The sequence below is a fragment of the Stegodyphus dumicola genome, chromosome 5 (assembly GCF_044657685.1).
Source record: "Stegodyphus dumicola isolate Sdum_Otavi_A_Nest chromosome 5, ASM4465768v1".
Lineage (NCBI taxonomy): Eukaryota > Metazoa > Arthropoda > Arachnida > Araneae > Eresidae > Stegodyphus > Stegodyphus dumicola.
The window spans coordinates 153,373,808-153,390,749 of record NC_140772.1 but is presented as its reverse complement, the minus strand read 5'-3'; the positions used below and the strand labels follow the sequence as shown (position 1 = coordinate 153,390,749).

The window sequence follows — 16,942 nt, the reverse complement described above, 5'->3', positions numbered from 1 at the left end:
ATAACACGTTGCTATGAGATAGGTCATATTAGCCGAGAGTGCCAGAATAAACCAAAGTGTGCCCAGTGTGCTGGATCTCACGACGCTCCAATAACAAATTGCCAAGAACAACCATCTTGTGTAAATTGTCTAATTTCAAACGAGCATAAGGGAACAACATTTGATTGCACTCACACGGCATTTTCAACAAAATGTCCGACCTATCGACAGAAATTGAAGCAGCAAATCAGCCAAATGAACCTGGAATAGAGATATTAGGCCCTTTAAGTAGAAATTCGTTGAAATTTATACAATGTAATTTACAGAGATCTATAGCGGCAACGAGCAACATTCATTAAATACAGCTTGAACTGGGGTGTAGAGTGGGTCTTTATCAGGAGCCGTATATTACGTCCAAAAATTTACTAATTGGCTCTTCATCTTATAAGAAAACATTTCTTTCTTTAAACCATCAGGCTAATTTAATAATCGTGTACAATGGACCTTTGTCACCATTTTTGTGGAAAGAAACTGAGCACAGCGTTTCGATTCTGATTGATACCCTTGAAGGAAAATTGCTAATTATTTCAGCTTATTTTCCACCTAGTAAGGACATAGATGCATTATTACACGAATTAGATTATCTAAAGGAAAACCCAATTGGAAATTTTATACTAGGTGGAGACTTTAATGCGGGGATATCCCTATGAAAATTCTAGATCCCTTCCGCTTTTGGACTTTATAGATTTTCAAAATTTGATTCTTCTTAATAAATTAGATGCTCCTCCAACCTTCGATACTTTGCATGCCAAGGGTTGGCCAGATTTGACTCTTACTTCTCTTTCCATTTCTCCTTTTACAGAAGATTGGACAGTAAGTGATAGCATTACATTGAGTGATCACCGAGCTATTACTTTCAGTTTTTCTCCAACTCTGAGATCCCTAGGCAAATTAAGATTTAAAACGTTCTTTGGAAGAAAAGATAAATTTCGCAGCTGTTTTTCTCCTCACATTTCATCATTAATCCGTTCTTTTCAAGATTGTAGCTCAACTTCAGATTTGGATAACACTTAAAATAAAATGACTGCACTTTGCATACAAGCTTGTAAATATGCTTTCAAAATGAGAAGGTTTTGTCCGCGTACAGCCACTTCCTGGTGGAATGAAGAACTTACAATTGAGCGAAGGAAGTTACTGAAATTGCGAAAACGAGCACAAGCCACCTATGAAGTTATAAATCGTGCTTCATTATTTTAAGATTATAAGAAATCTCAGGCCTTGTACAAGAAAAAAATTAGGGAAACCAAATTATCGTCTTGGAGAACGTTTTGTACCAACACTCAACAAAAGTACGGCTCAGCTTACCCAGTTGCTTTCCATAAAGTTTTCCAGCCTTGTTCTCTTCAAATACAAATTTTTCCTTCGGCTACAAGTTCACAGCAAGTGGTAGCACATGTCTTAAGATCGCTTTTCCAAGAAGATTTATCAGAAGAAAATGATTCAACGCAGCAAGAGTTACGTTTTAAATTTAATAACCATGCTTCTTCTTTCTCTTTCCCAGAATCTCTACCAAATTGTCTGGAATTAGAACGCATTATTAATCACCTAAATTTAAAGAAGGCTCCCGGACCAGAAGGCTTAGATAATGTTGTTGTTCAACTGTTGTTCAATATTGCACCGGACTTGATTATCGCATATGTCCAAACCTGCTGGCGACTCCAATACATTCCGAAAGAATCGAAAAGAGCAGAAGTCGTACTTTTCTTAAAACAGCACAAAGACCCACTTAGACCGCAATCCTACCGGCCAATTTGTTTAATACCAGCTTTAGGTAAGCTCTTAGAGAGGGTAATTTTAGGGCGTCTGCAGTATTATTTACAGAAAAATAGTATACTACATCCATCAGAATATGGATTTCAAAAAGGGCGCTCTACAGAGCATGCAATCTACGACCTGATTTCGTCACTACAATCGAATAGGAACGAGCATTTGCACTCGATTTTGATCAGCATCGATATACAAGGAGCTTTTGACTCCCTGTGTTGGCAGGACATAATAGACGCTCTGGTCACCATGGGGTGTCCAGTAGATATCATTGACCTCATGCGAAGTTATCTGCAAGATCATCATATCCAAGTGACTTTAGATTCAGGACAGTATGATCAAGAATTACAAAAAGGGTGTCCTCAGGAATCTTGTCTCGGTCCCATTTTGTGGACTATAGTAGCTGACTCTCTTTTGCGACAGTTTGATGGAAAGTCAGACTGTAAACTCATAGCTTTTGCAGATGATTTTTTGCTAATTGTTAAAGATAAATCGGGTATTTCTTCTGCGGCTCAAGCTTATCTGGATATTATAGCAAACTGGGCACGAAGGCACAAAGTGATTATTTCTACCAGTAAAACTCAAGCAATGTTGATAGGGGCAACTAAACCCCTCAAACGCAAACCACCTTTAAAATTGCAAGGCAAATCTATTAAATTTGTAGGAAGCTTGAGATACCTAGGTCTTATTATTGACTCCAATCTTTTTTGGACGACTCACTTGAAGGCAATCAGAACAAAAGTAATGTCACTGACAATTCGCATGAAACGAACAACTAGTAAGAATTGGGGAATCTCATCGCGGATTTTAAAAATATGGTACTTGACTGTAATAGAAAGAATAATCTTATATTGTTCAGCAATATGGGCTTACTCTCTTACGAAACATGAGAAACGACTCTTAATTTTTATTCAAAGATCTTTTCTTCTAATGATCAGTCGAAGTTACAGAACAACTTCCATTGATGCTTTGCAGGTCTTATCCGGCATTCCTCCGTTGGACTTAACAGCAGAAAGGAAGGCGGTGCTGGCTCGAGTTTTGCGTCTTCGTCTAGAGAGTAAACTGTGGAATATTTCATACGATCCTTTCAGTTGTTAAACTAGGAGCACAGAACTTCTGTGTTATCCAGCACAAAATTACATTTCATGTGCAATAAGGATAACCTTCTCAAATGAGTCAAAAAGTCAATTCCAGATTTACACAGATAGATCTCATTCGGAACAATGAGATCTATCTGTGTAAATATAAGATAGATAGTGTAAAAATAAGATAGATCTCATTCGGAACAATGAGATCTATCTGTGTAATCTGGAATTGACTATGTGTAATTCAGAATGTGGACTATGTGTAATTCAGAATGGCAAACCAATGCATTCATGGCGTCGAAGACTGAGGCCAGCGAACTCTATTTTTCAAGCTGAACTACTTTCATTAAAAAAAGCAGTACAACTTTCAAGTCAATTTCCATCACAAGTGGAAATTTACAGCGATTCACTTTCTAGTCTGGAGGCCATAAAGGGGGGAAAATTCAAGAAATACAATTGTAACAAAGATAAAAATCCTTCTTCTTAACCTTCCTGCCCCTTCTTAGACCCTTATTGAGCTGAGTTCGGCTCATAGGGGGATTTATGGCAATGAGTTGGCAGACCAGGTGGCAAAAGAAGCGGTAAGAGGGAATAATCTTCCTCAATATTCATTGCCTTTATCATTTTCTTATATTAAGAGATATACAAAAGAGAGTTTACTCCAGCAATGGCAAAAAAATGGGAACACTCCACAACGGGCAAAAGAACTTTTAAATTTTTGCCAAAGGTATCGGAAACATTTTTGGTTTTATCTGCAGCGCAGTCAACTTTTCTCACGGGACACGGTCCCTTTCCGTCGTTTTTATTCTGATTTCATCTCAAGGAAGATGACAAATGTCACTGTGGAAGTATTGGGTCTCCAGACCATTTTGCTTTTTCTTGCTCACTCACCGCTGAATTTCATCTGCAAAGACCATCAGACTTATATTGGAGTGAATGGACTAAAACACTATTAAAACGACAAATTCTTCAGCACAGATTAACTCAAATTTTTAATATTTGCAATGAGTTGTATACGTTTCCAACAACCTTCGCATAACATTTGCACTATGGGTAGCCTTTTAATTTTTTTTCCTTCCTATTTGACATGTTGTAATGATAATTGTGTGTTTAACTTCAATGCATAGAATATTTAGGACTATTAAGTACTGGATATGCTCTGCACTTCCACATGGGAATACGTTCTGCATTTGGGAACTGTCTGTTTGTATGTTAATATTATAGCCTTTAATTATGAATTTTTTGTTATTTTATAGTTATTATTTTGTTCTTTTTATTTTTTTGCCATTTTGTTATTATTGTATTATCTTTGCATTTTTGTAAGTTAATTACAATTATTGTTAGCTGGTACACTGGAATATTCTGATTGTGTAAAAAACGTTCATTACAGTTCTTAGAATATCTGCATTTTTAGTAAGAACAGGAATTTAAAACTGTATCTAATTATTTTGTGGGTTATAATGCTTCCTTGTTATTAGGGTTATAATTAAATGTATGAAATATTTAGGTCTATTGAGTTTTGATAGCATTGGTAAATGTCTCTTCTATATTTGATAGAGAGTTCAGTGTTTTGTATTTGCATATAAGAATAAACATCTGAGGATGTTTTGTAGCTTTTTATGGAATCTGAAATTATAACAGCCTTGTACACAATAACTTCTGTATACCGTAGATCTTAAATGTCTCTTCTTACCGGAGATCATCACTGTAATGAAGTTATTCTCCCCTACCCCCACGCGTGTCTTTCCTAGGCAACATTGTTCCCGACTTTGTTTTTATGATTGACAATGCATGGCCACACAGGACTGATGTTGAGGACTCCTGGAAACCGAAGATATTCATAAAATAGATTGAACAACGCGTTCCTCTGATTTAAATCCCGTTGAACATGAGTCGGGTACTTTATCGAAACGCCCGACAGTACGATCGAATCCCAGACCAGAAAGCAGACAGCTGAAACTGATGCTTCTTGATTAGTTTAAGGTTGGTTTATTTAATTATGGCAAAGCACCTCCTAGAGGAAACGTTGCCTCGTGGAGGTCTTTTTAAGAGGAACTGACTTGCATACATACAACGCAGCAATCCCGTTGAATCCCGGACCGAACTACCAGTGCTCATAGACTTTACTGCTCGGGCGCTCGGGCTCCTTGAAGAATGGGAACTCTTACTCTAAGATCTGTTAGATAATCTGGTATTTAGTATCAACAGACGGTGCAACGCAACACTGCAATTAGGGAAGATCATATTTCTTACTAAGGCTCTTTGATTTGCAGTTCTTTCTCCCCGCCAGACAGGTTTTGTACCAACGCATTTCATTAAAGCCTTTTTCTATTTGTTTTGTACTGTACGCTGTATTTTTTGCTACTGTACTTTCCTGATTCTTTGAGCCTCTTTAGTTTGGCATTATGCCTCTGCAGCCTGAATTTCAGGTCTCCCAGCTGACATTTTGCGGAATTACGGCCAAAATCGAGAAAGTTTTTGAAGTTTTGCGTACTAATATGATAATTACAATAGGTCTCGCATTATACAATAAAAACCAGGTTCTAGTTGGAACATTGGCTATATGCATGAGAACAGCCAAAACCACAATGGCAAGTTGCGTAGTTTTTATTTTTGTGTTCAGAATAAAAGCACTGTTGTTTCAAACCTGGACGTCTATGAAATTCAGAGCATTTTTTTAAAATTGCATATTTTATCCTTTAAATTATCGAAACATGGGAAAAGATACACAATACTGCTAGCTTTGGAAGTACGGAATAAGAAAAATCTACCTGTAACATGCGAGTAATCGTATTTTACACACACACAGATCGTATTTTATTCTCGAGTGTCAAGATGTAGAAACATCTTTTTACTCGACTTCTGATGAGAATCAGGTGGGAAGAGAAAGAGTAGGGTGAAAGGAAGTGTGGGAGGCGGAAAAAGAGAGTCAGGTTCGCGCTAGCGGCGGCGAAAAAGGGGGGGTTGCAAGTTCAGTGTCGTTATAAAATGTAGCCGCTGGTGGTAAACCGCAGAGTCAGTTTAGCGTGAATGAGTCAATTAAGGTTGTAATTCTTATGTGGGTAGGATGTCACATGGGTACCGATGTTTTTCACTGGGATGCGGGGAGTGTCTGAGAGTGCTAATAAGGCTATTACTGTGGATTTGTACTGAACAAAAGAAGTTGACCACTAATCGTTTAATATACTCTTGAATAAGTTCGATTTGGAGGTCTCTGTGAATGTAGATGCTTGGAATATACCAAGGAGCATTGATAATTTCTCGTAGAATTTTATTTTGCAGAATTTGTAATTGTTTAATGTTGGTTTTAGCTGCATGTCCCCAGATCGGAGCTGCATAAAGGAGGGCTGGGCGAATTATGGAGCGATATAAAATTAATTTGTTTGTAGTAGATAAGTTGCTTTTTCTACCAAGAAGAGCTCGCATAGTAGCTGTGTTGATTTTAAATTGTTGTACTACGGACCGGAAGTGGGTTCTGAAGGTAAGTTTTTGGTCAAGGGTGACTCCAAGGTATTTGGTTTCATTAATCCAGTCTATTTCTTCGTCAAATATTTCAGGGGGTGGAGGATAGTGTTTCATGTTTCATTTACGGTAAATTATTGTCTTAGTTTTATCAGTGCTAATTTTAATCCTCCAAAGGGTGAGCCATTTTTTCCAGTTTTATGAGATAATTTTGGAGTTGGTTTCTTACGGCGATAACGGTGCAGGTTTTAGTAAGTATGGCGGCGTCATCGGCAAAGAGTGCAAGATGAACAGAAGGGTCTTTAGGGATGTCTTGTGTATAAATATTAAAAAGGTACTGCGAAAGTGCCAAACCCTGTGGTACACCAGCATTGATTACTCTAGGGTTGAGTAAGCAGTACCGATTTTGATTCTGAATGTTCTGTTGCTGAGAAAAGAGGCTATTAAGCTAATAAAATGATCTGGAAAATTGAGAGTGATTAGTTTGTAAATAAGGCTTCGATGCCATACCCTGTCAAAAGCTTTCGCGATATCGAGGAATATAGCACCGGTCGGAAGCTTGCAGTTGTAGCCTTCAGTGATAATGTTGATAACTAAGAAGTTGGTGGCAAGTGCTATGATGATTACGAAAACCGAATTGTTCTTCTGGGAGAAAATTCATGGAAGGGTGAATTTTTTGGATGTGGAAAAGTAGGATTTTTTCAGTAACTTTAGACAGATGGCTAAGTAAACTGATAGAGCGATAGTTCTGTGGGAAGGTAGGATTTTGTTGCAGTTTAGCAAAAACAATTATAGCTTGCTTCCATGAGTTAGGAAAATGAGCGAATTTGATAACGCTGTTGATTATCTTAGTTAGGCAGGTAAGAGCGTTGATCGAAAGATGTTTCAGTGCTTTGGTCAAGATGCCATCGTGCCCTGGGGTTTTCTTCGTTTGTAAGGAGCTGATGGTGTTGGCAACGATTGTTGGGGTAGTTAGGAAAGTGAAGTTGTACGGAGCAGGGGTATTAAGGAAGTTATTGACCACCAGGCTGACCCGTTGAATATGGTTATTGTCGTACGGAGTGGGATTAAGAGTGAATGTATCTTCCATATAGTCCGCAAAAGATTTAGCTTTATCTTCTTCTGTATATGAAATTCCACTAGATCCATGGATAGGTGGGATAGGTTTATAAGCTTTTTTGAATTTGCGGGAAGTGTCAAATAGGGAATTTTCCTCTATAGCAAGGTTATTTAGGAAATTGGTCTATTTTTGGTTTTTGAAGTTTTTGATTCTCCTGTTGATTTCTTTTTGCATAGAGCTTAGTTCGCGTTTGAGGTGTAGATCCCTGGTGGTTTGCAATCTTTTACGGATCCGGTTTTTCTCTTTAATACTATTTCTTATACCGGCAGGCAGGGGGAGGAAAGGCTTGTTCACATAAAAAGTATTGGTGGCTTCCTTTAAAGCAGAATTGATGCAGTTGGTAAATTTTGAGACTTCCTGTTCTAAATCTTCTTTGTTGTTGATGCATGGGTTTCCTTGTATGGAGTTATTCAGAATTTCAGAGTATTTGATCCAATTTGTAACTCCTATACTTCTGTCGAGTGAGGGAGGTACGTTGAAGTCTCCTCCGACAATGGTAAAAATATTAGAATTAAGGAGGGGAATCAATTCTTGTGCGCTGGGATTATTATTTGGTGGGATGTATATATTAGAAATTTTGAATTTTTTATGTTATATTACAATTTCTATTGTGTTACTTTCAAAAGTGGTGCTGGGATTAGGAATTTGAGAGTGTTTTATGCTCCTTTTAACAAATGTGATGATGCCACCGCCTCTTCCTGTCTCACGATCCATACGGTAGGTGTTATAATTAGCATAAAGTACTTTGAGTGCTGGTCTAAGGTGAGTCTCTTATATGAGTATTACGTCAGGTTCAATTTCAATAATGAGGTTGGATAATTCATCTTTTTTATGGTAAAGACCGTTTACGTTCCAAGAGAGGATTTTTATGTTGCACCTATTCTTGAATTTATTAGAATTAAAGATGATTTCTTATTTTTTCAATGATTTCGACTACTGCGATTATTTTATCAAGAGGTGATTTTTTAATTTTAATGTTTTTGAGTCATTGTATCACTATTTTCCAGATTGTTTTTAGCGAAAAGAAGTCGAAGAGGTCTGATAGGGAGGATTCTGCGATGCTGGTAGTTTCTTCTGTTAGATTTTCGTTTTGAATGGAGGTTTGAGCGAGATTTTCGTTACTGTTTGATGTCAGCGGAGGAAAGTCTTGTCTTCTGTTAGTCCAGGGATTGATTGCTGGTGGAGGACTGGGTTGGAATTGGACTTGTTTGTTTCGCGACTATGGGTGCATTCTATAGGTTCATGATTGCCACCGTAACGAACGCAAACCCAGCCTCTGGTGCAGAGCTGGGAACTGTGAAGAAATCCCTGGCATCTGTAGCATTGTGGAGGGCCAGGTTTCTTGCTAAATGATTCTATTAATACGTTCATATAACCTATGCGCTTGATTTTTGAATACTTCCTTATTTTCTTCTGATTTTGGTATATGTACTAAGAAAAGTGGCATTGGTTTATTTTCTTTTCTGTTTCTTAATAGTGTAATAAAGTTAACCTTAAATCCTTTGTCAAGTAGCTCTTGAGTGATGGTTTAGGGATCTGTGGTGATGGGTAAGCCTCTTATTATGACTTTTAAATCTTTATCTTCGGGCAATAAGTAGGTGTGGCCTTAAGCTTTGTTTCTTCAGCTATTTTGCGAATGAATCGATGTGAGTCTGCAGGTTGTATTTCAAGGCGGCGTCCTTTTAAGGCTCCAGTTATCTCTTTTCCGGTTTGCTTGTTTAAGTTTTTTAAGAATTCATCCGCTTTTGGTACGTCATCTACGACAATAATGGGCACTTTATCAATTCTGCTTGTTTTGGAGCTGGAGTTTGGTTTTCTATTTGCGGGAATGGTGTCACTTTTGTTTGGTTGGTCTTTTGGGGTGGTAGTGAGCTGAGTGGCTGATTCATCTTCGTTGTCCAAATGCATGTCGTCTATTTGGTTTCTAATTGTTCATATCGATTGCTGGTTTTGAGGGAAGGCTCCTCATCGGAGTCAGAATCCGTTTGTCTATGGCGCAAATTTCTTTTTCTTTGTTCTTTGAAACCACTAGCAAATGGGCAAGAAAGCAAATCGCAGAAGTTTTTAATCTCTTCAAATTGTTTAGCGAGGTTTTCATTAGAGGTGTGTAATTCGTTTATTTTTGCATTGGCCATCTCGTTTTCCTGCATACGCTGTTGATTAATTGCTTTTACAAGGAGAAAGTTTAGTTATTTTTGATCACTAGCGGACATAATCACATTTGGGTCGTTACGGATACCTTGGATATCTTCCACCAAGGATCTGGTAGTTTCGACGTCATTGGATATAGTAATTTTGTGACTTAATATTTGGAGAACGTTGGGTTCATCATTGAGATGTCTCATGTCAGGATTTTCTGAGTTTGGAGGTGAAATTTCCATGTTTGTATTATTATTAGTTACATTTATGTTTGTTGTGTCATATTGATTAATCATGTGAGGCAAATAGGTTGGAAAAAAGGCATAACTAGAGGCCGTACCCGAAGGTACCCTTATCAGCACGGTGAATAAAGAGAATAAGAAGAAAGAATAAAATACGATCTGTTTTATCCAGCGAAGGATGCAGCAGTGGAGTTAAGGCGACGGTTCTGCGAGGCGAAAGCCAAAGAAAAAAATCTGATGTGTACACCACATGACTTCCTTGTACGGAATATTAAATTATACGCATTTTTTCTTGCATTTTATTTAAACTTATTGGATTGAATTAAATCTACTTCGCCGACAGCGCATAAACCACAATAGAATAAATGCATTCTTTAAAATTCACTCTAGTATTTGTTTACCATAGCGAAACTCTGGCGCTAGATCCACTTAACAGTATTATATTTCGTTCATATTATAACTCATAATGCACAAAATTTATATCATTTAAAGAATAGAATTATTTAATCGTTGCCACATGGTCTATTCAAATACTATCAATATAATAAAGCTAGAATGATGTATAAAGAAATTAAGCAAACAAAACAAAAAAGAAACAGTTTTTCACAGACAATTGAGTATTTCTCATTCAATTAATTCAGTTCTCACTTCACGAGAAGGCAAAAATACATAAAAACTCAAAATATCCATATTAAAATTACGAAGTAAATCTTAAACACTTATTTCCTCGAAAAAATTCCAGAAAGGATTAAGCATGATTTAATTGGCAATAATAAATGAAGGCGTTATCTTTGTTGGTGCGAAGCTAAATTTCTGTAGACTGGCAACAAATCCACTAGTCTGCTGTTTCAAATGTAAACAATCAATGACCGCCATAAAAAAAGGCTTAGCTGCACTTAAACAACTTTAAAATTGTTGATAATTCTAAAAATATTGCATACAGATTTACTAAAGGCATAAAAACCTTAACCGGAAGATAAAAACAACATAATTCAATCATTTTCAAAGCAAAAAATGTACGATTTACAAACATATACGAGTAAAGAAACTGAGATCACTGAGCCGGGTAACAGAGTGGATATATACATAAATATATTTATATACGTTTGGTGCGGCCGATTGCAACCAAAATACGAGTGCACATCTACCTGTTATAGCAGTCCTATATACAAAATTTCAACGTTCTGAGGCTACACGTTTTTGAGTTATGCTAGATACGTACGTACGTACGTACGCACGCGCGTACATACGTTCGTACAGACGCAACGAAAAATTCTCTTCAGAATTAATTTTAAAGTAGTCTTATAATTTTTTTGGAGGAAACGAGTCTTTTATTCTGTCCTTACTTACAGATATCATGCAAAAACATCGTTAAATTGCATTCGATAGCGGTCAAAATGGATATTTTCGTTGAAATATGCTGCCTGAAACTTTTCGCGATTACAATACTTCCTTTTTACTTCGTACAAGGAAGTAAAAAACAACCCAGAGCCCGTGAGGCGAGGTCGATGAACTCGGAGCAGTAGCGGGATGGCAGCAACGCAAGGAAACGGAGAGCGAAGAGATAAGACGTCTATCTCGAATGCTGGCCCACCTCGGAATGTATTTTACACGATATAATATGTAAATATGATGATTTTAGGTACATTTCAAAATTTAAGCTTCCAATTTCAAGATAGAAAGTAAGGTGATTTTAGGCAAATTTCAAGATTTGGAAAAAAAGTGTACATAATTCTGGTAAATGGGCAAGAAAGCAACCTTAGTCAAGGCCTCGCCTTAGTTTGGTGCAGACTTCGAGTAAAACACTATTGATTTCAAGGCCGTCAGACGCAGGTCTCTTGTCGCCCAGACGGTAAAGTGGTTAGGGAAGCCGCGGGCGATACCGAAGGGCCCGGGTTCGAATCCCGGAGAAGGCATGGATGTAAATTTCCTCCTCTGTTCCCTCATAAGAAGGCCATACTACGAAAGTAGCTATTATGTGCCAATATAATAAAATGATGAACACTTCTGGTCTTAGTAGTGGCGAAAGCCTAAAAGCAGCTAGTGCCCTCCCTTTTTTTAGAAATGTGCAGGTGCTTTTCCTTCAAAAGCAATTTTTTTTCCAATTTGAATTAATACCTATTTATTTCAATTTATTAATTCCACACGTGCACATTTACTTGAAATTTTAATATATCCAACAAAATATTTACAGTATTTAATATTATATTTAGACTGGAGAAAATTGTGTAAAATATCATTAATAATTTTCGCACATCCACAAAATATCACTAATTAAATCCCTGTTCAAGCTAATCGTTTATGAAACATTTGCAGCTCGCTGCTGCACTGGGCGCTTATATTTATTGAAACACTCCGTACAGCAGTGAGGTACAAATTATTCCATCTTCTTTTAATACTCATTGGTTAATTGTAAAGTAGACAAGGCTTCGGTAACCGCATTCTGTAAAACCTCAGTCATATTATACTTCGGCTACGCGGGAATTAACGTCGAAAGTATAATTCTCAGAATCCGCACAATTCCAGGAAATCCACGTAGCTAGGTTACTATTTTCACTTACCATAAAGACTTGAAAGTTAAACACTAATCGATTATCGCTCAGATAGGGAACACTTGATGCTTCAGAAGCAGAACTTTGTCTGATTGGTTGTCTCTACCCGCGACGCATATTTCACTAGTGTACATCTGTGTAGCCACCGAGGGAGTGATTTCTAGGATGGACAATTGGACATCCAGTAATATTTCTGTCATCTCACATTATCTTTCGCGTGCTTTAAGATTTAAGCAAGATGGTTGAAATATTCTGCCACGCAATTTTCTGTACAAACTAATTAAAGCATCATCGATTTCTTCTGAAACTTTTCATTGTAAAATTGGATCAAATATAAGCAATTGTGAAGATTTCACTGCCTGGTTGAAGGAATTTGAAATAAATACAAACAAATGCTGGATACTCCGCAAAAATAGCCATGTGAAATATTACTTAATAAGTGGTAAATAAGATGAAGAAAGAAATATGTGATAACACCTGAGCCCAAATGATATCTTTACATAAAACTATGCATATGAGAAAAATAGTTATACCAATTATATATGTAAATAGAAGTCAGTAATTTTTATTGCAGTTTATATGAAAAATATGTTATAATAACCAATGCAGAATTTTGTTCAAAGTGAACTTTACTAATTTGGATGCGTATATATTTAGTGTGTTAAATTTCACATTTAATAACTGCTCACTCTTACATGTACTGTCTACTCAAGAAGTACTCATCAAACTGAACGAATTTATCTTATTCACAACGAATATATTCAGTTTACTCACGTATTAACTTTTAATGTTAACAATGGATTCAATCAGATCATACGCAATATTACTCTGAACCTTACACTTTAAAAAGCAAAAGAATCCAAGCACTGAGATAAGAAACACTAGATTCATTGTAACACTTCCAGTCCTTCTCAGCAGAATTAAAAAAATTGTACACTTAAATTCTGTTAATCCACATGTGTTAGTAAATGCACAATATTCGAGGCTAATTGTAGCTTGAGCCATTTTCTCAATGTAAAGAGCGATAATGTGCCGTGAACATCAATCCAAATATTAATGCGTGAGAAAAATCGCGAAAGTGAAATGTCAGCGATTAATTAAACTCATAAAACGAAAGCACTACGAGATTTTCTACCATTACGCCATACATTTATAACTGTGAAACAAATACAATTTAAAACGTAAACAACATACGCTCGCTGGCTTGAAGATTTAGCATCACAAGAACAATAGAAGCTCATTGGTCCAATTTCGAAACCCCTCCCTCAGTGGCTACGCTGATGTGCACTTGTGAAATATGCACCCGGGACAGAGGTCCAGCAGAGAAATTTTCAGTGAAGTTTGAAAAACATTCCGCGTAGCCGCAACATCGTTTCCGTAGCTAGACGATACTTCGTTTCAGGCGGGGCTCTTTTTTTCTAGGAATCGACCCGTTTAAACCAGTGCTACCAAAATCTCGTTTCTCAGAAAAGTCTCGTTTAGCCAGCACTGTAGCCAAGTGTGATAACCTCTTAAAACTCTATTATACATCAGCGTAATTCTAGCTACTCTCATGATTTGCCACTCTCATGACATGACATAAATATTTTTGAAAAAAAAAAAAAAAAAAAAAAAATATTTGAAAGATTAAGCTTCCTCCATCTACTAGTATTACTGTATTTTTATAATAAAAGAATCATTTAAGTTTTATAGCTGAATATAGTCTTGGTCCTCTTGGTCAGTAACTATTTATTACTTTATTGGTATCAACAAGGAAACAGCAAAATAATGCTGATTTTGAAATGATGTGAAGTCAATGTTTTGTTTATATGTGTTTTGTCATTTCCGAGTTTATGTAATGTGAAAGTCGGTGATACTTCCGATTAAAAATACCCTTTTCCTAGCAAACTGTACTTTCATTGAAAACTATGTTTTTTAATGTGATATGCTTAATATATATTTAAATAAATTAACTGTAGCTCTATTAAATCAGACCTAGGCAATCTGCATTATTTTTTGTAAAATATGATTATGACTATAGCATCAACACCGGTTTTTTTAAATTTCACTGGAAAGGTAAATTAATTTCGTTTTTCCATATACGTCACACTTTTTTTAATATAGATTTTTTCCAGAGTTTCATTTTAATTTTTGTATACTTTAAAAAATTTCCATTTGTATCATTTACTACATTATTTAGGTTTTGACAAGAGGAATAGCATCCCATGTTTCTTCGAAGATTTTCCCGAGTCCTGTAACATGGGGAATCAGACATAAACAGGCATTTTTAAAAGTACATAAGGTATGTGAATTGTAGAATTATAAGAAGGTTTATGGTGCCTTCCAAGATTATCACTCACTTGGAAAGTCTGTGAAAATTAAAAATTTTTTCATAATTGGAATTTTTTTGCAAAAAGTCAGGAAGTTAAAAAAATTTTTTAATATGTGTACAAATCTCGGAAATATCTAGGTTGATTAGCGATTCAATCTTGGGGGCTGCAATAATAAAGAAGTATCAAAATTTATTATATATATATATATGACATATAAACAAAAAACTTGCTTTTAGAAAGAAAGGGTACTTATGCATTGTTGCATCAACTGTTGGCAAAAATTTTGGCAATGGTATCCAATCTCCAATCATTATAGTAAAATTTGAAAGCGATAGTCATTCATAATTATCACTAAATTGCATTACTTGTCTGGTTAACGGGATAATACATAAGTAGCTTCTTTTCTATACCCTACTAATGATGTGCATATACTTCTCTTTAAACATGTAGCTTTAAATACATTTATGAATGATATACGTTTCTTTTGCACAATTTGTTATTTCATTTTAAAGAAACCTACGTACATTTTAAAACCTTTGAGATGTGTGCTTCCTTTTACATATTTCTTTTATATTGCAATCTGGCTATGTTCTTCAAATGATATAATGGGCAGCTTTAAAAAAATTAAAGGTTTTGGGGAAAGGATGGTTGTGAATCTGAAATTTAAAGGAACTGATATGCTGAATGCTTACTAAAATTTATTTTCTTCATGTGCTTGAATATTAACGAATGACATTGTTAAAACACAACTCATATGAATTATGTAAAGTTTTGAAAACAGAATCATTATTTAAAGTTAAGTTCGAATAACCAATAATGTAATTTTTTTCAGGTTTAATTAAAAAAAAATATATTTTTTTCTATAGCAGGCGAATGTCAAATGCATGTTGTAAAAGTAAGGTAACTATAAAAGTAAGCTAAGTAAGGACTCAGAGCTGCAAGAGAAGCAAGAAAAGTTGGCTGATCTTTAGAATATGGTAACTGGTAGTTTGGCGACATTTTGAAGGCGATAAAGGTTACTACCTGGGATTTTGGTAATAATGTGAGCAGTACTCAGTTCCGATTATGCATTATTTTGTGTGAGGGAAATAAGAGATCATGGGATATGTCATGTGATATTAATGGACGAATTATGGTTCTTTAATCGGAAAAGGGGGGAAATCGGGAAAAAATCTGGAAATTTTGTATTTGGCTTTATTCTGTGTTGTGTGAAACAGTGTTCGTTAATTTTTGGATCCCATGGCCCTAACTAAAGTGAATTCGAAATGGGTATTTAGTGGGATTGAAAGGGGTAGTAATAAGTGTTTCTTTAAGGTTGTGCGAGATAGAAGTAAAGATGTTTTATTAAGTTATTTATTTTACCTGGTACCTTGCTGTGAACTATAAGTATGATTTTAAAGATCCTGAAACAGAAATAAGAAAAGTTTATCGGACACGTAATCAAGATTCTGAAGAAGATTAGGTAAGTTAGTATTTTTAATTATTTGAGGATATTATTTTTATGCATTGTTCTAAATGTAAGGTGGAAGTAAAGTAATTTAGTATTATTGGGAAAATTGTTATTAGCAATGATTTAGTTTAAAGTAATTAGGATTGTAAGCTAATTTTTATTAATTTAATGTATGTGCTTATTTATATTTTAAGTAGTGTTTTTGAATTTAATTATATTTTAATTAAATGATAGTTATTTTGTGAATTTTATGTTTGTAGGAATTTGGTATACGTTTTAATTGAAGTAAACATGCATGGAAATAATTTAAATATTTGACACAACAAGTATTTGTAATGCTTGCGGTATGAATTCGTTGGTGACGTTTATAATATAATAGATGATTTAGAGGTAAAAGTTTTTGGATATTTTATTTATTTTATATGTGGAAATGTTCATATTTGGAAAGGGTATATACTTTTTCGTGATCAGGTAATTTCATAAATGTTCTTTTTACCGGGTTTAAAGATTCAGAAAATTGTCATGTATTTTCGTGAAATTTTTCTAATTTATGAGAAAAAAGCAGTGTATATGGATATAGTGAAGAGTGTGCGCAGTGCCATTTTTGTGTAATTCTGGGATGTTTTTTTAAGTAAAAATAAGTCGACGTGTACATGGTTTATGTGTATGTGTTATTTTGAAAAACGCGTAAGGAGTATGGTATTGTGCACTTTTTCCCAATTTTGCAGTGAATGTTTGTCATGATTAAGCAGTTTTGTTAGGTAAAATTTCTAGCAT

At 35.5% G+C, this 16,942-nt stretch overlaps 1 protein-coding gene across 1 annotated transcript in view; it reads left to right on the top strand.

Annotated features, from left to right (window-relative positions):
- Positions 1–14,212: 14,212 nt before the first annotated feature.
- Positions 14,213–16,942, top strand: part of LOC118183253 (heme A synthase COX15) — a 38,868-nt gene continuing 36,138 nt past the window's right edge. Inside the window, exons 1-2 of the mRNA XM_035352725.2 lie at positions 14,213–14,458; positions 14,583–14,684. Of these exons, the coding sequence (XP_035208616.1) occupies positions 14,408–14,458; positions 14,583–14,684 (153 nt within the window). The 5' untranslated portion in view covers positions 14,213–14,407. The remainder of the gene's footprint in view (positions 14,459–14,582; positions 14,685–16,942) is intronic.